This window comes from Mya arenaria, chromosome 13 (genome assembly GCF_026914265.1).
Source record: "Mya arenaria isolate MELC-2E11 chromosome 13, ASM2691426v1".
Classification (NCBI taxonomy): domain Eukaryota; kingdom Metazoa; phylum Mollusca; class Bivalvia; order Myida; family Myidae; genus Mya; species Mya arenaria.
This window is the reverse complement of record NC_069134.1, coordinates 48040184-48066100: the sequence shown is the minus strand read 5'-3', so window position 1 is coordinate 48066100 and position 25917 is coordinate 48040184. Positions and strand designations below refer to the sequence as shown.

At 36.5% G+C, this 25917-nt stretch overlaps 1 protein-coding gene across 1 annotated transcript in view; it reads right to left on the bottom strand.

Annotated features, from left to right (window-relative positions):
* The window catches only part of LOC128213975 (peptidyl-prolyl cis-trans isomerase E-like), a 33016-nt gene extending 7360 nt beyond the window's left edge, over positions 1 to 25656 (bottom strand). The window contains exons 1-10 of the mRNA XM_052920123.1: positions 25590 to 25656; positions 17227 to 17325; positions 15936 to 15979; positions 14135 to 14161; positions 13319 to 13400; positions 11668 to 11768; positions 6999 to 7125; positions 5335 to 5414; positions 4577 to 4682; positions 4008 to 4083 (exon numbers count right to left, since the gene is read on the bottom strand). Coding sequence (XP_052776083.1) covers positions 4008 to 4083; positions 4577 to 4682; positions 5335 to 5414; positions 6999 to 7125; positions 11668 to 11768; positions 13319 to 13400; positions 14135 to 14161; positions 15936 to 15979; positions 17227 to 17325; positions 25590 to 25620 — 773 coding nt within the window. The 5' untranslated portion in view covers positions 25621 to 25656. The remainder of the gene's footprint in view (positions 1 to 4007; positions 4084 to 4576; positions 4683 to 5334; positions 5415 to 6998; positions 7126 to 11667; positions 11769 to 13318; positions 13401 to 14134; positions 14162 to 15935; positions 15980 to 17226; positions 17326 to 25589) is intronic.
* Positions 25657 to 25917: the final 261 nt, after the last annotated feature.

The following is a 25917-nucleotide window of genomic DNA, read 5'->3' as shown; positions in this document are numbered from 1 at the left end:
GTTTTTGGACAAGGTGTAACCCTAAACAAACATTTTTTAGGCCCAATTAAACTGGCGCCGCTGACTGGTGCCAACAAAAGTATATATTGCCTTGTAAAGGTTACGCAAAAACACCACTCTGTTTTTTGAATTACTTGTTCAAAAACCCTGACCCATCTATCTTATTTAAGCAAGGAATCCTTCATTATAAATGTTAATATCGGTGACATAAGATAAGGATTCATTTCAAGACCTTTATCCAGTGGAAAATTACACTAATGCCGCTTTTAGCCCTTGAAGGGCTTCAGTGAAAATACACTCATTTACTGTGACATTAAGCTATGCAGATATCTAAAAGTGAGAAGCTTAACAAAGGCTACCTTAAATGTGACAAGACAGAATGGCATTACTTGTCAGTACAATTCAAAGTACAATATTAAAAAAGAAATAAACAAGAGGGCCAAATGGCCCTGAATCGTTCACCTGTCATAGATTGCACATTCTTCCATTATATACAAATATTGAAAACCTAAGTCTATGAACACGGGGCGTGGCCAATTTTGACCCCAGGGCTAAAGTTTGAACAATCTTAATAGTGGTCCGATAAACGATGCTTCATACCAAATATCTAAGGCCTTTGCCTTTTGGTTTCGGAGAAGAAGATTTTTTAAGTTTTCATCATATACATATATAAGGAAACCCATGACCGCCCGGGTGGGGCCATTTTTTGACCCCAGGGCCAAAGATTGAACAATATTGGTACAAGTCAACTAGATGATATATCATGCCAAATATCTAAGCTCTTGTCACTACTTGATTTTACGTGTGTATCTATATATTTATATTTGTTATTAATTGTTGTATGTGGCCCATATTGAAAATTGGTATGTCAGGGCTTTTTCTGCCCATTTTGGGAAAAAGACCCTAGACATTTTGGGAAATTTTGCGTCGTGAAAATGCGGAAATTGGGAAATATTACATTGAAAAGAAAAAGCTGTCTAGTCTCCTGTGAATAAGGAAATGATTTAATATTAGTTTATTTTCCCTTTAAAAGACCCACAATGGCTGAAATATCAATCCTTGGGGTGTAAATATCTATTGCAATAAATCATGACATATAATAGTTCATATGTCTGAATGTAATGAAAATCAATGATTTCTGAGTTCAATTACCAAAAAAACTTACAATCACATAATTTATTAGGATGTTGAAAATGAACCAGTACAGGTAAAAAGAATTTCTAAAAAAAAAAAAAAAAAAAATATATTTTTTTTTTTTTTTTGGATTGGGATTTTTTTCTGAAGAATGGGAAAAATATCTTATATTTTGCTTTGGGAATGAGTCCGATAGTCGGACCCGTGGGTACTATAGAAAAAGCCCTGTATGTGTACTAAATATGTTATCCAGTTTAAATTAAGACGTTACATGTCTTTGTGAGTTCGGAGAAGATTTTTTAAGTTTTCACTAGAACACATATAGAGAAAACCCATCAGCCCCGGGGTGTGGCCAATTTTGACCCCAGGGCCATAATTTGAACAAACTTTGTAGAGGTCCACTAGACGATGAATCATGCCAAATATCTAAGCTCTAAGCAACGTAAGTTCAGAGGAGATGATTTTTGAAGTTTTCACTATAAACATATAGAGAAAACCCATGACCCCCCGGGGCGGGGCCATAATTTGAACAAACTTTGTAGAGGTCCACTAGACGATGAATCATGCCAAATATCTAAGCTCTAGGCCAAGTAAGTTCAGAGGAGAAGATTTTTGATGTTTTCACTATAAACATATAGAGAAAACCCATGACCCCCGGGGCGGGGCCAATTTTGACCCCAGGGCCATAATTTAAATAATCTTTGTAAAGGTCCACTAGACGATGAATCATGCCAAATATCTAAGCTCTAGTCCAAGTAAGTTCAGAGGAGAAGATTTTTTAAGTTTTAACTATAAACATATAGAGAATACCCATGACCCCCCGGGGCGGGGCTAATTTTGACCCCAGGGCCATAATTTGAACAAACTTTGTAGAGGTCCACTAGACGATGAATCATGCCAAATATCTAAGCTCTAGGCCAAGTAAGTTCAGAGGAGAAGATTTTTTAAGTTTTAACTATAAACATATAGAGAATACCCATGACACCCCCGGGGCGGGGCCAATTTTGACCCCAGGGCCATAATTTGAATAAACTTTGTAGAGGTCCACTAGACGATGAATCATGCCAAATATCTAAGCTCTAGGCAAAGTTAGTTCAGAGGAGAAGATTTTTTAAGTTTTCACTATAAACATATAGAGAAAACCCATGACCCCCCGGGGCGGGGCCAATTTTGACCCAAGGGCCATAATTTGAACAAACTTTGTAGAGGTCCACTAGACGATGAATCATGCCATATATCTAAGCTCTAGGCCAAGTAAGTTCAGAGAAGAAGATTTTTTAAGGTTTTCACTATAAACTTATAGAGAAACCCATGACCCCCCGGGGCAGGGCCAATTTTGACCCCAGGGCCATAATTTGAACAAACTTTGTAGAGGTACACTAGACGATGAATCATGCCAAATATCTAAGCTCTAGGCCAAGTAAGTTCAGAGGAGAAGATTTTTTAAGTTTTCACTATAAACATATAGAGAAAACCCATGACCCCCCGGGGCGGGGCCAATTTTGACCCCAGGGCCATAATTTGAACAAACTTTGTAGAGGTCCACTTAACGATGAATCATGCCAAATATCTAAGCTCTAGGCCAAGTAAGTTCAGAGGAGAAGATTTTTTAAGTTTTCACTATAAACATATTGAGAAAACCCATGACCCCCCGGGGCGGGGCCAATTTTGACCCCAGGGCCATAATTTGAACAATCTTGGTAGAGGACCATTTGGTGATCCTACCTACCATATATCAACGGCCTAAGCCTTGTGGTTTGGGAGAAGAAGATTTTTAAAGTTTTTCCTTTTGTTTGCCATGGCAACCAGAGTTCTGCATGGAATTGAATTCTTTGAACAACTTTGATAGAAGACCACCCAAGGAACATCCCTATGAAGTTTTATTAATATTGGCCCAGCGGTTAAGAAGGAGATGTCTTTTAAGTAAATGGTTGACGGACGACGCACGACGGACAAAAGGCGATCACAAAAGCTCACCATGTCACAAAGTGACAGGTGAGCTAAAAACTATGTGGCCTTCATCTGTGCCATTTTCATGAGGATATAGATCAAACAAAAGAACACGAGCCAAAGCCAATGCTCAGATCTTTTATTTCAATCAAAATTGAAATAGCATATTGCCTCTTGTGTATCAAGATTCATGTGAATATCTTAACTGCCTTTTAGTTTTCAAGGTTAGTGTTTGTAAGAAGCCCACTATCACAATACCTATGCCTTGTATCTTTGTGCTAATAGTGCACTGGACTCAATTGAGGCCATGACTCTGTCAGACCAAATTTTCCCTATCAAATACGATGATATAGTTTTTATTTGGCAGTTTGTTTTTAGAGTTTCTTGAAGGTCTGCCTTTATGTGATATAGCCTTAATCTAGCTAGAGTGTTTTTATAGCAGAAACCATTTTAAAAAACAAATCTTTTCATTGGTTACAAAGGTTACATTAGAAGTTAGAAAACTGAGTGTAATAAATGGCAGTAATGAGACATTATAATGGAGCAGACGACATAGAACGGCTGAAGGTAGGCTTTAATATGCGCTCTGTATCTCAGGTTTATGTGGTGAATATTTGTGGCTAGGTATTTCAAAATCCTACTTACTTGTTGAGGAATCGGGAGCAAACACAAAATGGGGATAGTTTTTAGACACAGAATCTTAACTGAAATTTTACAGTCTTCATGCAATTAAATATGAACTTTTATTGTAACATAATTATATTGTCAAAAACTGACTGAGAGGAACTTAATGTTCCATTTCTGGTATAATTAAATTAATGTGAACAAATTACTTCTTTGATCCTGTTAACACTATTTTCTTCTTTAACTGACTTTAATTATCATCAGCCAATTAAAAAACCCTCTTCATCAAGGCTACCCACCAGTCCGTTTTCTCGGTACATATGAAGAACTGAGATCCATTTGTGTTCGGTCCTGAATTGGCCATAGACATTGTACCTGTAACAAAGGAAGAGTTGCAATATAGATAACATTTGTGTCCATGAAATATAACATTAAAGGAAATGGTTACACTGTATATCTTAAATATGTAAAACAAAGAAAAGTTGCAATTGCAATTTGAAAGCGTAAAAATTCCAAAGAAAATGTCAAGGTCCTTTTTTTAATCTGGTAGTCTCATAGGGTGTGGTTGCTTCATAGAAAAGAGGCAATTCAAGCCTCCCCTGGTAAATACCTTTATTTCATCACTATTTATGTAGCATAAAAAAGCTCATATAGCAGGTAATAGATAGGAGTAAAAATGCTTATGTATGTATTGATTATCATATCTGCCTTAATTCAAAATAGAACTTTTACATAGACTTCTGTGTTCTTCTAAGCTTCAGAAAATCTTTTTTTTGATTGCATCTTAGCCAATCACTGAAGAATTGACAAATAAAAAATAATGAATTTGTGTCCCGGTCTGTTTCACTTCTCTTGCCTAACTGCCTACCTGGTCCAGTGTGTGTCAATGTGAAGTTTTCATCCTCAAACTTTTTGCCATAGATGGATTTGCCACCAGTGCCGTTATGGTTTGTAAAGTCACCTCCCTGACACATCTGAACATTCAGTCAAGGAAATCAGAATTTACAAATTTAGCTGCAGTTGGATCATAAATGATATGAAACATAAACAACATGACCAGTTTGTCAAAGGGCTACCACACCAAAACCTTCACTGATGAAAACTGAGCACATCTCCGATTCAAAGACTACTGGAAACTCAACCTTTCATTCTGGCTAAATGACGGGAAAATCTTTACAGTTAATTGTTATCAACTTAAGGTTATAACCTACATTTAAATCCAATGAAATATCCTTTAAGCTTTCAATAAGTTAGTACCTAATTGCAATTTTACAACTAAACACACATGACAGCATTATTTTGTTCCTCTAATGAAAACAGGTTAAAATCCTCGTCAGTTAAAATATATATTTTATTTCTATAATAAGAACAATTCTGGCCTAGGGGAAACTCGGTGGCACTCTATGCCAAGGTACCCTTGCAATGGGCTAACACATTAACCCAATTTCAATCTTTAATAATCGAAATAGAAATAATTTTGTCTGATTCACAGCACTAGTGAATCTTATAACCTGTAGCCCACCTCATTTGCTTTCCTTGTGTGTATAAACATACATGAATACATGTTTAGATGTTTTTCAAAAGATTAATTAAATAAAACTCTAATAGCACTTAAATGAAGGATACAAATGAAGGTATGACTCGGTGGAAAGAACTGCCCTTGTATCCAAATCCCTTCTCATGAGTGCACAGGCACCTGAAATTCTCTGAAATCACACATCTTCAATTACTGAATTATAATTACAAATCTCTTGTTGTGTCCATATCCAATACCAGCTAATGTTTGAACAAAGAACTGAAGAGCAGTCTGTCAAAAACTACATTATTTTGGTCTAAAGGTCGTCAGCGCTTTTCCAATGGGATATTTACTTCCCTGCTTCTCTACTACATCTATACATTAATAATTGTATCAAATTTGTTCCGAGAGACACACACGGCGGGAGTCAATTTGCAGATGCTCTAGAACTAACAATCTATTTCAAATTTGCCAGCAAAGCAACAAATAGTTGTGTGTAACCTATAATTATGCAAATGTGCATGTTTAAGGACAAATACAAGTTGTAATTTATTTTTTCATTTATCTGACATAGTCTTAACATACTATTTAACTATATCGGTGATAAAAGAAATTTGGGTTTTGCTCCTCTTTTAAAACCAAATTAAAACTGTATATCAATGCGCCACAAAATCCACAAACCTAAATTAATGTGTGTGTCAACTATTGATAAAAGATCAGAATATAACAACATGTAGACATTATTGTTGGAAAGTTATGCAACCAAAAAATATGATTAACTACATTTTATCAAGGTTTCTTATTTGTTGAAATTTACATTTGTAGTTTAACTCACGGCAGTTACTTATTGTGTTATTCTTTCAGAAAAAGGCTTGGATTCATATAATATCAAATGTAAAACTTTAACTTATTTTCTTGGATTGTCAAATTAAAAGAGATGTACATTATAAAAAAAATCATCTCAAAGTGCATATTTTAAATAGATGACCTTAAAATCACTCACATGCGTTAAAGTTTTTGACCTTTGTTACCACTATACAATGTTACACAACAAAAAATAACATCTTAGTTTTTTTCCCTTTATATCTCTAAGTTACACAGGTGATCCTAGTGGTGGGGTCAATTTTGAATCCAACAATCTTGGTAGTGAAACATCTGACAATGCTACACAACAAATTCGTAAGCTTGATATTTGTTCTTAAAACTGTACACATGGTCCAAATTTCAAAGCTATAGCTTCAAGAAAGTAGGTCAAAAGGTCACCTGTCACTGTCAATATTGATATTGTTTGCTAAACTGTACTCATGGTCCAAATTTCATTGCAGTGGCTTCAAAATATGAAAGTAGGTAAAAAGGTCACAATCAAGGTCATCCAAGCACAGCATTAATATTTGTTTTCACAACTGTACACATGGTCCAAATTTCATTACTGTATCTTCAAAGATAAGAATGTAAGTCAAAAGGTCAAATTCAAGGTCATCCAAGGATAACATTGATATCAGTTTACAAACTTGTACACATGGTCCAAATTTCATAGCTTGAGCTTCAAAAATAAGAATGTAGGTCAAAATGTCAAGGTCATCTAAGGATGTCGTTAATATCTAATAACAAACTTTACTGTATACAAAACCATGGTCCAAATTTCATTGCAGTAGCTTCAAAAATAAGAAAGTATGTCAAAAGGTGACAGTCAAGTTCATCAGAGCACAACCATAGGTGGTGATAAATTCATTTAACATTACGCCAATTTTAAACAAAATAAATCCATACAAACCTGCAGTTTTGGGGACAACATCTGGCCTGAGTTGTATGACGATTCTGCCACTCTGCTTGCTTCCAATCTTTATATCAAGGAAAACCTGTGAACTACCCTTTGACCTCTTTGGGGCTGGCTCTGATGTCTTTGAAATGAAACAATAGAAATGGCATAAATAAATCATAACTTACAAATATCAACAGAACATATTGGTAACTATATTTTTGTACCATTAAACACATAAGGACAAGAATCCTGGTGCCAGTATTACAAAATTTACGATGGGAAAATATGCTTTCTGGCCTGAAATTTTATAAATTGATTATACAGTTATAATAACAGCCAAATCTGGTGGCCAACGAGGCTTTGTATTCTAGTCCTAAGGCAACTATGATTTTATTGCTAGATTTGTATCCCTGCCCGCCCCCTCTTTTTGTGCTGCCCCTTATATTTTATTTACTAGGGCCTGAATTTGCTTATCATTTTGGTACTGGCGCACAAGGACGTTTATTCATACCAGCTGGTGTTGATGTAAACATTCACATGTATAAAAGGATAATTGTTACGATGGTGTTCGTAGTTTGTCTAGAAACACATGTGGTCACTTATACAATAAGAAAGACCATGAACACATATTCAACAAAGAAACAGTCATCTAAGAAAAATATAATGTTATGTACGCCCTCATTTAAACAAATAAATTTGGATGAAAATCAAGCAATTAAGTTATATTGGCCTAAGGGCATATAACTCCATTTCAAAATTGATTACTCAGGGTTACATGCTGTTAGATAATAAACACCAATGAAGAGCAACCACAAGCAGAGCAACCACAAGCAGAGCAACCACAAGCAGAGCACCACAAGCAGAGCACCACAAGCAGAGCAACCACAAGCAGAGCAAAACAAGCAGTGCAACCACAAGCAGAGCAACCACAAACAGAGCAACCACAAGCAGAGCAACCAAAAGCCAGCAACCACAAGCGGAGCAACCACAAGCGGAGCACCACAAGCAGAGCAACCACAAGCAGAGCAACCACAAGCAGAGCACAACAAGCAGAGCAACTACAAGCAGAGCACCACAAGCAGAGCAACCACAAGCAGAGCACCACAAGCAGAGCAACCACAAGCAGAGCACCACAAGCAGAGCAACCACAAGCAGAGCACAACAAGCAGAGCCCCACAAGCAGAGCAACCACAAGCAGAGCTACCACAAGCAGAGCACCACAATCAGAGCACCCGCAAGCAGAGCAACCACAAGCAGAGCACCACAAGCAGAGCAACTACAAGCAGAGCAACACAAGGAAAATACAACAAGCAACCACAAGCAGAGCAACCTCAAGCAAAGCACCAAAAGCAGTGCACCACAAGCAGAGCAACCACAAGCAGAGCACCACAAGCAGAGCACCACAAGCAGAGCAACCACAAGCAGAGCACCACTAGTAGAGCAACTACAAACAGAGCACCACAAGCAGAGCTACCACAAGCAGAGCAACCAAAAGCAGAGCACCACAAGCAGAGCAACCATAAGCAGAGCACCACAAGCAGAGCACAACAAGCAGAGCAACCACAAGGAAAAAACAACAAGCAACCACAAGCAGAGCAACCACAAGCAAAGCACCACAAGCAGAGCACCACATGCAAAGCAACCACATTCAGAGCACCACAAGCAGAGCAACCACACGCAGAGCAACCACAAGCAGAGCAACCACATTCAGAGCACCACAAGCAGAGCAACCACACACAGAGCAACCACAAGCAAAGCACCACAAGCAGAGCACCCGCAAGCAGAGCACCACAAGCAGAGCAACCACAAGCAGAGCACCACTAGTAGAGCAACTACAAGCGGAGCACCACAAGCAGAGCAACCACAAGCAGAGTACCACAAGCAGAGCAACCACAAGCAGAGCAACCACAAGCAGAGAACCACAAGCAGAGCACCACAAGCAGAGCAACCACAAGCAGAGCACCACAAGCACAGCACCAAAATCAGAGCAACCACAAGCAGAGCAACACAAGGAAAATACAACAAGCAACCACAAGCAGAGCAACCTCAAGCAAAGCACCAAAAGCAGTGCACCACAAGCAGAGCAACCACAAGCACAGCACTACAAGCAGAGCAACCACAAGCATGGCAACACAAGCAGAGCAACTGCAAGCAGAGCACCACAAGCAGAGCAACCACAAGCAGTAAACCTACACGGAGTAAATGACACAGGGGCAGTAAAACAATACACCAGTACCAACATGGAGTAAATGACACAAGGGCAGTATAACAATACCCCAGTACCAACATCCGGTAAATGACACAAGGGCCGTATAACAATATCCCAGTACCAACATCTGGTAAATGACACAAGGGCCGTATCACAATACCCCAGTACCAACATCCGGTAAATGACACAAAAGCCGTATAACAATATCCCAGTACCAACATCCGGTAAATGGCACAAGGGCAGTATAACAATACCCCAGTACCAACATAGAGTAAATGACACAAGGGCCGTATAACAATACCCCACCCCAGTACCAACATGGAGTAAATGACGCAAGGGCAGTATAACGATACCCCAGTACCAACATGGAGTAAATGACGCAAGGGCAGTATAACAATACCCCAGTACCAACACGGAGTAAATGGCACAAGGGCAGTATAACAATACCCCAGTACCTACACGGAGTAAATGGCACAAGGGCAGTATAACAATACCCCAGTACCAACACGGAGTAAATGGCACAAGGGCAGTATAACAATACCCCAGTACCTACACGGAGTAAATGGCACAATGGCAGTATAACAATACCCCAGTACCAACACGGAGTAAATGGCACAAGGGCAGTATAACAATACCCCAGTACCAACACGGAGTAAATGGCACAAGGGCAGTATAACAATACCCCAGTACCAACACGGAGTAAATGGCACAAGGGCAGTATAACAATACCCCAGTACCAACACGGAGTAAATGGCACAAGGGCAGTATAACAATACCCCAGTACCAACACGGAGTAATTGACACAAGGGCAGTATAACAATACCCCAGTACCTACACGGAGTAAATGGCACAAGGGCAGTATAACAATACCCCAGTACCAACACGGAGTAAATGGCACAAGGGCGGTATAACAATACCCCAGTACCAACACGGAGTAAATGGCACAAGGGCGGTATAACAATACCCCAGTACCTACACGGAGTAAATGGCACAAGGGCGGTATAACAATACCCCAGTACCAACACGGAGTAAATGGCACAAGGGCAGTATAACAATACCCCAGTACCAACACGGAGTAAATGGCACAAGGGCAGTATAACAATACCCCAGTACCAACACGGAGTAAATGGCACAAGGGCAGTATAACAATACCCCAGTACCTACACGGAGTAAATGGCACAAGGGCAGTATAACAATACCCCAGTACCAACACGGAGTAAATGGCACAAGGGCAGTATAACAATACCCCAGTACCAACACGGAGTAAATGACACAAGGGCGGTATAACAATACCCCAGTACCAACACGGAGTAAATGACACAAGGGCGGTATAACAATACCCCAGTACCTACACGGAGTAAATGGCACAAGGGCAGTATAACGATACCCCAGTACCTACATGGAGTAAATGACACAAGGGCGGTAAAATAATATGATTCTAATAAAAACAGACAAGCTTAATATAATTCAGACCATTTCTTTAAGATCACATAAATATCTCAGCAATATCAATTAACATTTATACTTAAAACCTACCACCTTGCAAAGAATGCCTCAGTTAATGGAAGGTATGATATTCAAAGAAATGATTTACAACATAATGAAATGGACTAATAGGAAATATTGACAATTCTCCAAGGCTTTATAGCAATCAAGCAGAAAATATCTTTCTGAAGCAAGCTGAGAAATACATTACAAAAACAATTATCACTTGAATCCAACAGTAAATGAATAATTTACCATCGCCACACTACACGATCACCCAACTCTTTCCCCATTATCTCTGTAAAAATTATCCGTATAATGAATAATGACCTAACTCATTTCTGTTCCAGTATGCAAATATTGCCCCTTGAGGATATTACATTACTGAAATTTTCTGCAAACATTATTCAACAAGCGAATTTCATTCCGTAATGTGTCTTCTGTCTTATGTGATGCAGTGCCTACTTCTCAGAAATTCAAAAACCATAAGGAAGGGGATTAAATCCCCCCTCCCATGTTTTTAAAACAAAAATAGTGTTCTGAGCCTGTAATAAAGGCTCCAAAGATTGCTCGAGAATTTGGTCTCAGTATTACAGTGTTGACTATCTGATTATGAAATGTGCAAAGAAATCAGAATTTTAGTGAACTGGTTGAAGTATGTAATATAAGCTCCTAGATCTGTATAGATGGTAATATCCAACTTCAAATGTTTGTCAGATTCAATGGTCATAGGTAAACACTGGTCTCTGCTTACCAATATAAGTACAACAAGTTGTTTATTAAGTGTGCAACATTACTATAGTTCCAAACTATGGTTAAATAAGGAGCACTGTATAGGACAAACAGTTTATGTAATGAAACTATCAGTATTTTGATGGTAAATTGTCCTCAGCTCTTATGGTTCCAGAAAAATCCCAGAAACTATGGACCTGATATGAGCAAATATGGAACTTCAAAATTCATTGGAAAAGATGTCCATGTGCTCACCGTGTCCGTGTCAGCGGCACGTTTCTCACCCGTGTCCTCCGCCTCGACCTCCTTCACCGTTTCCCCAGCGTGTTGCTGCAACCAGGTATCATCTGACCACACTGTAACACAGTTTAACATAGTTAAGATATCATCTGACCTATATGTATGCACATGGGCAAACTGCAACACTTGTCAGTGTTCGTTTGGTTCCACTTAAACATTTTTAAGGCTAAAACTTGTTACCTATTTAAGCCAGCGATGGGACAACACACCTGTAAACTGGCTAAAACTTGTTACCTATTTAAGCCAGCGATGGGACAACACACCTGTAAACTGGCTAAAACTTGTTACCTATTTAAGCCAGCGATGGGACAACACACCTGTAAACTGGCTAAAACTTGTTACCTATTTAAGCCAGCGATGGGACAACACACCTGTAAACTGGCTAAAACTTGTTACCTATTTAAGCCAGCGATGGGACAACACACCTGTAAACTGGCTAAAACTTGTTACCTATTTAAGCCAGCGATGGGACAACACACCTGTAAACTGGCTAAAACTTGTTACCTATTTAAGCCAGCGATGGGACAACACACCTGTAAACTGGCTAAAACTTGTTACCTATTTAAGCCAGCGATGGGACAACACACCTGTAAACTGGCTAAAACTTGTTACCTATTTAAGCCAGCGATGGGACAACACACCTGTAAACTGGCTAAAACTTGTTACCTATTTAAGCCAGCGATGGGACAACACACCTGTAAACTGGCTAAAACTTGTTACCTATTTAAGCCAGCGATGGGACAACACACCTGTAAACTGGCTAAAACTTGTTACCTATTTAAGCCAGCGATGGGACAACACACCTGTAAACTGGCTAAAACTTGTTACCTATTTAAGCCAGCGATGGGACAACACACCTGTAAACTGGCTAAAACTTGTTACCTATTTAAGCCAGCGATGGGACAACACACCTGTAAACTGGCTAAAACTTGTTACCTATTTAAGCCAGCGATGGGACAACACACCTGTAAACTGGCTAAAACTTGTTACCTATTTAAGCCAGCGATGGGACAACACACCTGTAAACTGGAAATGTGTAGCAAATTTCATGTGAAAATCTTGGATGTAAGGCCAAGGTTTTGCAAGACATTGTCCCCATATTCCTGTCTTATTCATTCATTATTGTCAATAATGTGGTGATTTTTCAATATAAGTGTTAACCTGTAAATAACTGCATTGGCACAACCACTCAAATGTAAGAGCAGCCAGTACTTGATCAAGGGGCTTTTCTGTTTTGTTGAAAGAACACACACTATTAAACAGCCATTATTAATTACATAACATAACAGTACAAATTAAAAGTATCCACTAGCCAATTATGTAAAGTTTGGATGTCTGGTGAACCCATATCTTTAAGGAATATTTTGAAAGAATTCTATTCTATTCAAATACAAACCGCAATTACTTTCCCTATGATGTTTTTTTAGTCGTTTAACAGTCAACATATTAGTAATCAGCAAACAATACCTTCCAAATGATACCAACATTATATGGGCTCACCAGGCATCAATATTCAACATTTTTGCCAATAGCTAAATATAATGACAACCTCGTTTGTACAGTGAACAATTTAAGTCAGAAATTGTTCATAATTCACACTCCTTACCAGCTTTGGCATGTCCCTCCTTTACTTTCATCGGCTTTGCAAGGTTGCATCTGACAGTTTTACCAAACAGCTCTGCATCATTCTAAAAGTGCATTCAACCTTAGTATCAGAAGGCCTAACAATAAATGCCTTTCTGCGTAACAATGTGCAATCTATCATTGTAAAAACAACAACAAAATGAAATTAGCTTATCTCAAATGGTGATTCAATGTGATTAAAAATGCTTTTATTTTTAAATTAGCAAGCCATCTTACAGCCTAGAATTGATCCTGTAAGAAAATTACAGAAGACCATTTCCCAACATGCAATGCTTTCCTTACAGCATTTCTTTTATCAGATATGATACGCTCCTGTCTATAAATTATTTATAAAAGACATCCATTGCTTTGTCGTTTTTGTTTTCCTCATTTTTTCACCAAACATTAATGGCTGGATTGCTCAGAACTTTGTTAATGTCAACCTGATTGATGACATTGTTGTCAACATTTAAGGTGAAATATTTTATTACATATTCATATATTTAAATAAAACTTGTAAAGCTGAAACAGGTGTCTCAAACTTTGTTAGAAATATTGCAGATGTGCCCACCTTAATTCCAGAATAATAAAGATTTGAAAGTTAACAATGACGACGTAACAAGGTTGTTAACTTTAACAAAGTTCTGAACAAATAGCCCCATGATTAATGAATAAGTTAAGTATTTACACTGATTTATAAAATACAAGATGCCAGTTAAGTCTAACATATTTATCAATAAATTTATCTTGGAGCATTGAAATTCAATTCTCCAAAAATAAGGATTGGAAAGAACTTTACCATGTTGTCAATAGCAGCTGCCGCATCCTGAAACAAGGTGAAATTTTGCTAAGTATAAAATGCAAAAAATGACTGTAGAATTCTTTTGACAAAAGTAAGCCCAATGTCATATTCAACTTTTGATACATTTTCACAACATATATTTAACAAACATGTCATGTGCAATTCTCTTAGGTTAATATTCCAGACCTCAGGTCAGGCCAGGAGTGATCAGCTTGTTTTACATTTTTCCCAATGGATAAACATTAAATAAACTGGAAACTGTTAAACATGTTCTTTTTTGACATTTTAAAGGCCAAGCTGGTAAAGTATTTAGAACTTTAAACTCCAGATGCAAAATCATAGGTGGTTTTCACAAGACAAAGTGCAATTTGTAACAAAATGTTCGAACTAAATCATATTGACTGTGACCTTGATCTTTGACCTACTGACTGAAGAATATATATGGTAACCAACTGGAAAACTATGTATAGATAAACTTTTATTTTCCTCCAATACATGAAGAGCAGAACATACATGATACACAAGTATGGTATATAACACAATATATATCAAGACTAGTATTCATATACACGGACCAACATAATTGAATAACTTCAGGTCAAAAGCAACTATTACATGAATTGCTAATTTGACATAAAGAACAAAAGCTGAAAGCCGCAGAGCAATTGAGAAAACTAGAACATTATGTTGTACAAAAATCATAGAAAGAGAATGGGTAATCTTTAAAACAGTACAATCATAGACTGGAAAGCTATTCAAATTCGAAACACCAGACTTCAATCTGCATCTTTACTTATTCCTCCCAAATAAGATTTAACAAATTTAATACAATTGTTTCAATATTACCAAAAAGGATAAAAAAAATGTCAAAAACAATGATGCCCATGAAGAATACCAAATTTGATTTAAATGAAATGTGCATACAACACAGTATTGCTACCTTATGAGACCACAGTTAATTGCAGTAAATCTTTTAGCATTCACCAATTATTTAATATTTTTTCGTTTTCAGCTATTTAATACACAGTTATAATATTGTTAATAGTGCTTAATATTTTCCATAAATGCATTATTTAGTAAGTAGTTGAGGGTGTATCACTAAAAATTGATGTTTGCTATACATGTGTATGTATTGATTTTGAATAAGAGTGTCACTAAGTTATATGACCCAAACGGAATCTGTTCTCTTGTCAATGTGAGGGCCCAGATGTGTTCAACTGTCACCAACTATCTGACCAGCCCACAGACCAGCAAGCTACCAAATGACCTTACTGATATGTACAAAGCAATCATGCCACCTCTTTGTTAAAGGCACTAGACTCTAGATGAAACATTTGCAAGAAAAAAAGAAAAATGTCAAAAACTTACATGAAATTGATATCAAAATGCTTCCAAGGGAACAAATGTATATTTCGCAGTTTGTGTGTATTTTTCCAATTCACAATTGAGTGGGTTTTCTAGCACATAAATTCCAAAATTTAAAAATAACGTCATTATATGCATCTGAACTAATCACATGACTTTCACATGCTTAATTTGCACACTATAAACAGGAAAACTCAGCTGAGACAGTGACAAAATAGTCTTTTAATCGTGTAAAGTGATGTTTTATTTGCCTCATATGTATGTATGAACAATTTTAGGAATGTTTTCTGGAAATACTGTATTTGCCAATTTTGTGACCATCTGGTGTCTATTCCCTTTAAAGGAGGCATAAAAGGAACTGGTCTGTAATACAGCTTTAATTAAAAAGTGAGAGTAACTGAATAAATCTTGCCTAAAAGATATTAGACATTACCTCTGCCAGCTCAAATTCCACAAATGCAAATCCCCTGTGTTTTTCTGCAAAATAAAAGCAAATATATATGACACTTTAAAAGCTGGTTTTAGCCTACAAGATAATATAAATAACAATATAAGACAGCTCAACTTGGTTAAAAAAACTCCAGATGATATGTTCTCAAGCTGTTTTTGTCAAGATTACATTTGTACATATGTTCTTTGGTACTTTGCAATTACATTAGAACACCACACACATGCAATACACAATCTAACTGAATACTATACCCTACATTTTTTTTTTATTTATACATCAATTGTAGTAAAAAGGTGAGGGTATATACATTAAACATCATACAAACACAAGAGGTGAGGGTATATACATTAAACATCATACAAACACAAGAGGTGAGGGTATATACATTGAACATCATACAAACACAAGAGGTGAGGGTATATACATTAAACATCATACAAACACAAGAGGTGAGGGTATATACATTAAACATCATACAAACACAAGAGGTGAGGGTATATACATTAAACATCGTACAAACACAAGAGGTGAGGGTATATACATTAAACATCATACAAACACAAGAGGTGAGGGTATATACATTAAACATCATACAAACACAAGAGGTGAGGGTATATACATTAAACATCGTACAAACACAAGAGGTGAGGGTATATACATTAAACATCATACAAACACAAAATGTACGGTGACTGATGCTGAACTGAAGTGTACAGTGCAACGGAACACTTCAAAACACGGCAATTAAACATGACATTTCAAGATAATTTCTGAAAGAGGATGTCCACCATTAAAGCAGTATCCAGTATCGGACTGACAGACACTTTAATTAGACACTTTTACCAAAACCATCTAAGACATCCACTCTAAAAAGTAAGGCACTGTATGCCAGAAGTACAAATCGATTGTCAAATCCATTTTAACAGAAAAGTTAACAGGCTCAGAGCAAGTAGTGCCAAAGGACATAAGACCCAATGAACTGTTTTGATGGTACTTGCTTCATGTGTGCATATGGTCATGAATGTTTTTTAGTTAAAGCTTACAATTATGACATAAATTTGAAGTAAAATCACATAAGCTATGACTAAATTTCTATGTTTATATATTTCTTTAAAAAATAGACAAGATAAAAATGATCTATCAAGGAAAAATAATTTATAAACGGAAGTGAATCAGTATTTTAAATTATATATGTTTTATGAGTATAAAAGTGATATCAAATGTGAATTGGGAAAGGGAGAACTAATCATGGTTTCATTTGAAGGAGACCAACCAGTTTCGTAGTCAAGGGGAATATTGATGTCCGTGATGTCCCCAAATGGTATGAAGGCTGCATGTAAAACCTTCTCACCAACTTCTTCAGATATGCCTCCTATAAGTACAAATAACAAAGGGAGGTTACTTCACAAATTGTCAGTAAATGATATTATTAATTATGGTTCTTTTATTGAGCACAATTCTTATATTTTCGTCATATTCAGTTTTCTTCCAATAATTTCTCGACAACATTTCTGCCATTGTTCATGAAAAACATCATGGACTTTAACTCTGAAACCATACATAAAGGAGTTATTGTTATTGTACTGTAATCAACAATAAATTGTTATATAAATTGTAATTAATTGTATGGAAAAAAAGACATGGTGAAGAATCCAGGGTGTGATTTGGTATCTAGGAAGATTTTCAACAGTAGTACTGCAGTGTTGAAAATTTCTCCTATCAGCTTGCTCCTGGGATAATTGTTGAAATGACCACCAGAAACATTCCAGTAGAGCAATGCAATCAAATGTCTCTAAAAAAGCCTCGTCTTATAAGGCTTAACTTAATAACTCACACCAGTGCAATGACGTAAAATCCTTTATTTCGAATTTATACCAAGACTGTTCAAATTAACCCGATTTTATTTCTCATTCTGTAGCATAATGAAACCAGCAAATGACCCAAATAAATGTCTCCTTTCAAAATGCCAATTGATGCCTAAAGCTAATTGCAAAGACAAATAGACACGTAAAAGGCAGTAAGTAAAATAATGGTTTTCCTGTGGACTGATTTAGACTAATCTTTGTCATATTAATCAGCCATATCTTCCAGGCAGAATTATACTGCTTGCAGCTAAATATGTTTTGGACAGGAACAGATAAATCAGAACAGCCTATCAGTATGTACTTAGATCAAGGCTACAACAATACGCCAAAAACCCTAATGTACTTATACATATATTGTCAATTGCAGAGACTGCAGAGCTGATTTTGATTCTATGTCTTTTTTTCCAGAACTTTAATCCTAATCTAAATCAAACCTAAACACTAACAAAAAATACCACCCTTTAACCACGCTTCCTACTAATTTGCTATTCTATAAAAGCTGAGATTGTTTTTATCTACCCTAAAACATGGTCAACTTGCAAAAATTGCAACACATCAGATGGTAAAAGTTCAAATTTTCAGTGCCCGGTACCCAGTAAGCCCAGAAAAAAAAACAAAAAAAAACATTTAATAGAACACGTTTCTCAATTATTTTGCCAAGAGATCAACTAGGTGACCGGATCACTCAACTCAATTTTTATTTTTATCACGGAAATAAATAGAAAATCAAATGATACTTTAATAGTATCTAATGTGTCATGCTGCGAACTGTTGATGTGTGTATGGTAACAATGTCCAATAAATACTATGCAATGCTGAGATTGGAGAAAATAACATATTGTACCAGTAAGTACTAAATTCTTTCAAAAGGCAACTTATACAATTTGGGTGGGCCCCTATATGTTTGAGGTAAGGTGCAATAGTTAGGGATAAACAATTTCATACCTATGAGTGAATCAATTCATTTGATTTTAAAGGAACTCGGTCTTGTTTTTGTAAAATTCATTTTTTTGTTTGATGAAATAAAGTGTGGCAAATCATTAGGAGTGTTAAAAATAAGATACCAAAGGTTGGAAACCTTCCGCAAATGTTGATATTTGCTCAAATATAATCTTTAAAGACCCCAATTTTCTTTAGCTTTAGTTGCATGATTGGTTGATTGACATTAGCATGTGGTGTTATCAATGTATTGCTAAGAGGTCAAATTATCCATCACTTTTATAAGTCCCGGTGGCCTATAAATGGTTAAGTTGTTTATTTTTTTTGTCTTCACTTAACCGGTGTGGGTTCACCCCCCCCCCCCCCCCCCCCCAACTAAAACCAGATTACTTTTTTATACTGTAGTTGTATTTTTTCTGCAGTACATTTGATAAATCGTCGCTAACAATGTCATGTCTGCGACAAGAAAGCGATCATAGTGGTTTTCACTTTTCTTTCATGTAAATAGTCATTGAGTTCATTTTAAGAAAGGTGGTCCCTCTCTTACACAATTAACCTTCAGACAAAATCTCCCAAAATTACAAATGGTGTCTAATTGTTTATTTATTTCATTAAACCTTTTAAAATAATTGTCTAGTGGATTCACTCTGACCTCCAAATCTCAATGCATTCTGCTTGATAAACGTTTTTAAATATTGTTTGCATTATTAACTTGTTTGTGAACAGTTCATAAATTGAAGATACTGAGATTGTTAAACTCATTGTTTTGGTCGCTTCCAGCAGTGCATTCAGTATGGCGAGCGTTTACAAAATGCTCGCAAACTTTTTGTTTTGTATCCCTGTTGCAACTTCTCTTTGATGTAATAAAACAGTGAAGGCAATTAACAGTTATTGCCTGAATCACCCTCATGAATGTCCCCTGGGCCAGAGCCTTACAGATCAGAAAAAAGACATTTTGACTAAAATTGGGAGTTCAAATTATTCTTTAAGATGAGCAGTAATGCTTTAAAAATAGAAATATAAAATATGAGGATGTTATTAAGTTTTTTAAATACACTTAAATCTTTTTTTTTACACTTTTAAATCTACCACAAAAATCTGCTTGGGGTCCAATTTCTGTATTTAAAACAAGAGGGCCATGATGGCCCTAAATTGCTCACCTGATTAAGAGTTTAACGTTTGTAATCAATATAGCTTGATATTTGTTCTCAAAGCTGTACATATGATACAAATTTCAAAACTGTTGCTTTAAAAATAAGATGTCAAAAAGGTACAATAAAGGTAATCCACAGCATTGATATTTGTTTTCAAAACTGTACACATGGTCAATATGTTATTGCTGCACCTTAAAAAAAAGGAAGTAGGTCAAAAAGTCACAGTCAAGGTCATCCGAAGACAATATCGATATTTGTTTTCAAAACTCTACACACGATCCAAATATCATTGCTTATTCATAAATAAGAAAGTAGGCAGTCACAGTCAAGGTCATCTAACAACAACATTTGGCAGTTTAAGTTTGGTTTCAATGGTTTCAGCAGATTCGAAACCGGTTTTGATAATTTTGCTTGATGTAACAAAATTAATACATGTTTTTGTGAACAGTTTCAACAACTTGTTTGGAGCATACAAACTGATATATCAACACACACTTAATAATAGTACCTTTTTCATTTAACGTATTATATCATGCAATTAGGACGCACTTTTTTACCCCCAATTATCGTCTTAAAACTAGTTTTCGGATGGAATGAGTTGATGAACCCGATGAAACAACAAATACACAGTTTGTTAAACCGAAATAAAACCGAAACCAGTTTATCACCAACAAAAACGCCCATTGTTATTTGTTTACAGAATTGTGAACATGGTCAAAATTTCTTCGCTGTAGTTTCAAAAATAAGACAGTAGGTCAAAAAGGGTGGGACCGAATTTGACCCAAGGGGCGTAATTTGCACAATCTTGGTAGAGGACCACTATATGATGCTCATAACAAATTATTAAAGGTTCGGCCTAGGGGTGTAAAACAAGAAGATTTTCGAGTCCACAGAAAACCGCATAGCGAGTTTTGACCCCAGAGGCATAATTTGATTTTTCACAAGCAATTGTGTAAGACACAGGAACGAAGAACAGCGCACCATCTAATAAAATATATAACTACTATAAATTATGCGGATTTGATATACTTATGAAGAGCCTACAGTAACATTGTCTCAATTTTAATCCAACACAGCATGGCTTCCCATCTATGTGAGTGGGTTACAGTATTGTTTATATAAGGTGTATTCACTAACCAGGAAAAAGATAAGATTCTACAATAAATGGTCTACATGACTTGTACAATGTAATTCAATGGAAAAGTCTGATCATTTAATTCATCATTGAGTAGTTATGAAATTCTTCTAGAAAATAAAGAGATATAATATTTTCTAACATATAAACCTATGAAAAAACACACAATTATTACCTTAAAAGTGACTAATTTGAAGAATTAAATAAAAGAGATGTTTGTCAAACACTATGCCCCCCGATCGCCATGTTCACGGTGCATATCAATATCGGTACCCTCTTTGCGAAATCTACTGAAATGGTACCCTCTTTGCACATGCCCCGGTTATTCTCTGCTGAAAACAAATCGGCGATGGACAACAAGCCAGTAAATGCTCATTCAACTGATGAAAGGAGGTATGTCATGTGCAAAAGAAGTATACCACGGAACACTAGAATGTTATAGCTATGCCTTATTTAGTAATGTGTCCATTTTTCAATTACTGCAACTCCACAATAAGCTACACATTATTGATATGTCTTGCCTCGCCCACCGCCTCTGCATGTTCTGCGGGCTTAAATGAACCACTGGTTTGATTATGTACACCCTATACATATTACATGTATTCATTTATATATCATATTCATACAAATGGCAATTAACAGTCTAAAATATGTGGTAAATTCATAAAAACACCCTACTTTCTGTTTTGCAGCTGCACGGGATACCTCTTTGCTATTGATGGTTTATATCACAGGTACCCTCTCTCTCATTTTGTAAAGCAATGGAGAATGTTTGACTTTTTAATTTTGATCCTATTTATATATATATATATATATATATATATATATATATATATATATATATATATATATATATATATATATGTATATATATATATATATATATACATATATATATATATATCGGTGTTCCCTGTCACATATTAAACGATCAACGCAAAAAAACGATAACAAAGTAAAAACATGTTACTTAACTCGATACATTGCTACAAGGGTACCCGGGAGAGAGGGTACCTGTGATATAAACAATCAATAGCAAAGAATAGCATATCAATATTGTGTAGCTTATTGTGGAGTTGCAGTAATTATAAATGGACACATTACTAAATAAGGCATAGCTATAACATTCTAGTGTTCCGTGGTATACTTCTTTTGCACATGACATACCTCCTTTCATCAGTTGCATGAACATTTACAGGCTTGTTGTCCATCGCCGATTTGTTTTCAGCAGAGAATGACCAGGGCATGTGCAAAGAGGGTACCGTTTCAGTAGATTTCGCAAAGAGGGTACCGATATGGATATGCACCCTGATGTTGTCAGGATTATATGGACAACTGAATGAAATATGCATGGACCGAAATGACAGTTGATTTGTCACTGACATTGGATGCCGTTGAGGCAGTTTTAAGATTATGACCATTCAAAGTGTGAGGAGAGTGTGTTATGACCATGACCTTAGACTTTATGACCTCAAAAACCATAGGAGACATCAGCTCGTCACCAAAAACCTAATTGTCATGTTTGAGGGCCATGGGTGCAGGCATTGTCAATTTATCAAACAGACGAGCTTTTTTTCAATCAAGGTCACTGTGACCTTGACCAGATGACCCCTAAAATCATAAGGGGTCATCTACAGGTCAGGCGCAACCCTAAGTCAAGTTTGAGGGCCATGGGTGCAGGCATTGTCGAGTTATCACACAAACAAGCTTTTTTACTATCAAGGTCACTGTGACCTTGACCAGATGACCCCTAAAATCATAAGGGGTCATCTACAGGTCAGGCGCAACCCCAAGTCAAGTTTGAGGGCCATGGGTGCAGACATTGTCAAGTTATCACTCGAACAACATTTTCACATTCAAGGTCACTGTGACCTTGACTTTTGACCGTACCTAAAATCAATATGGGTCATCTACTAGTCAGGCACAAATTCCATGTCAAGTTTGATGACCATAGGTCCAGGAATTGTCGAGTTTGCTTTCAAGGTCTATGTGACCTTGACCTTTGACCCCTAAGATCAATAGGGGTCATCTACTGGTCAGGCCCAACATCCAAGTGAAGTTTGAGGGCCATGGGTGCAGGCATTGTTGAGTTATCACTCCGACAACATTTTATCATTCAAGGTCACTGTGACCTTGACCTTTGGCCCAAAGACCCTTAAAATCAATAGGGGTCATCTACAGGTCAGGCCCAGCCTCCAAGTGAAGTTTGAGAGCCATGGGTGCAGGCATTGTCGAGTTATCACTCAGACAACCTTTTACCTTTCAAGGTCACTGTGACCTTTGGCTTGATGACCCCCAAAAACAATAGGGGTCACCTACTGGTCAGGGCCAACTTCCATATCAAGTTTGATGACCATAGGTCTAGGCAATTTTTATCGAGTTATCACTCGGACAAGCTTTAAAATTCTTTTACCATTAAAGGTCACTGTGACCTTTACCTTTGACCTGATGAGCCCTAAAATCAATAGGGGTCATCTACTGGTCAGGCCCAACCTTCATGTCAAGTTTGATGACCATACGTCAAGGAATTGTTGAGTTATCACTCGGACAAGCTAAATGGTCTACCGACAGACGGACCGACCTACTGACTGACAGACCGACATGTGCAAAACAATATACTTCCTGTTGCATAAAAATATAACATATAATCCCTTGTTACTAAAAATAGAAAAAACTAAAAATAGACAATGCACTGTTCAACAGAAAGGGAGACCATAGAGCAAGACTTGCTGCCCTTACTTCAAGAGTAAACTTTACACAACTATCAAGATTTTAACACCAGATTGTTGTTGTTGTTGTTGTTGATCAATCTTGACCCCTTGTTGTATTTTTGTACAAGGTTACCCAAGGAAGCTTCCTGTAAAGTTTCATTGAATTTGGTCAGGCATTTTTAGAGGAGATGTTTTTTTTAAACATTTTTTGAAGCAAAACAGGAAGTTGGCCATTTTGTTGTTGTTGTTGTTGTTGTTGATCAATCGTGACCCCTTGTTGTATTTTCGTAGAGGGTCATCCAAAGAAGCTTCCTGTAAAGTTTCATTGAATTTGGAATGGTAGTTTCAGAAGAGATGTTTTTTTAAAGCAAAACAGGAAGTAAGCCATTTTGTTGTTGTTGCTGTTGTTGTTGATCAATCGTGACCCCTTGTTGTATTTTTGTAGAGGGTCACCCAAGAAAGATTCCTGAAAGTTTCATTAAATTAAGACTGGTAGTTTCAGAGGAGATGTTTCTTAAAGCAAAACAGGAAGACGGTCATAACCCCTTGTTGTATTTTTGTAGAGGGACACCCAAGGAAGCTTCCTGTGAAGTTTCATTGAATTTGGCCAGGTAGTTTCAGAGGAGATGTTTTTTAAGCAATTGTTGACGGACGGACGGAAGGACAGATGGACGGACGGACGGACGGACAGACGGGCGCCAGAAAAGACCGATCACAATAGCTCACCTTGAGCACTTTGTGGTGAGCTAAAAATCAGAAAATGATTCATGCTACATAATCGAGAAATCTATTTTCACATCTGTAAAAAAAGTGTTCTGGTTGACGGTACATTGCCAAAAAGGGCACAAATTCCTTACACCTGTTAAAACACACGTTTGTTTACAGTGATCAAATATTCAATGATCTAGATTAATACAGTGGCTTGCCTTGGTCACACTTGCAAAGTTTCATCATGTTTCATAGATTTTTTTTATAAAAATGCCATTCGATGTTCTAATAAGCTTAAAGATCAAAATGTAGCACTAAGGGGAATGATGTCAGAGAGTGCATGCGCATCTTTGAGGTCTTGCAGTTATGTTGACCTACATTCAAGATATTAATAAATTGAATTCACGCTTTACATTTAAATTGCATGTTTTGAAAAACAGCCAAAATAATAAATAACTTTGCAGCTAAGTGTTTATTTAATAAAGCATACTTATTAATTATATTTTTTCTAACTGAATGACCATGTATTTTTCGCATTTGAAGTGTTCAGTAATTGTGCCTTCCATAACACAAATTGACGGGTGATTAACTGTCAATAAAATGAACGATTTTCTACATAAAATTGATAAGGTTGTGAATCTGTACTTTGACAGATGTTGTCACATTAACCAAAGATGTTTCATACGAAATTTTAACTTTCTACAACAAAAACTCCCCAAGATAATTGTAAAAAACTTTCTTTATAGTGTTCGGATTTGTGACTTTAACCAGTATGTTTTAGTTAAAGAGCAGATGTACTCGGTTAGTCCAATTGGACTGACATTCGTATGAAATTTGGCTATAATATTTCTACCAATTTAGCAGGATAACACTTGAAAAGCCATCATCTTACACTGCGTATTCGGATCATATTGTGATAAATTGGCCAGAGTTGGTGGTCTGTAACCACAAAACGCAAAACAATATTTGCGAAAATATGTTACATCTTCAACTCATTTTAACAACATTATGTATATAATAGTGACAATAATTTCAACATGTAACTCTATTAACAATTACTTCATGCAAGTTGTTTAAATCTCCGAAACGGAGATTAAAACCCATATTTAACAAAATGCCATTACCTACGTAAACCATTCGCTTCGAGTTGGCCATTTTTAATCACTGGTTCTCTGTGCAGGTAATAGCCGAGTGACAAATGAGCAAGAAGTTTCAGGATGGAAATATTGAGTCATCTCCATTCCAAAATCAAAATAATTAACGTACCCCATTAAAATATTTGATTGTATTGTTTATACGAACACATTTTTTAAACTGTTAAAAATGTAACTCATTGATAGCACAAACATAGATATTCACAGAGAAACTTAGGTCACATTTATGTTATTGACTAGTCTATATGTGATTGTATAATAATGAAATGTTCAGCTTAATAAGTCTATTAAGTGACAA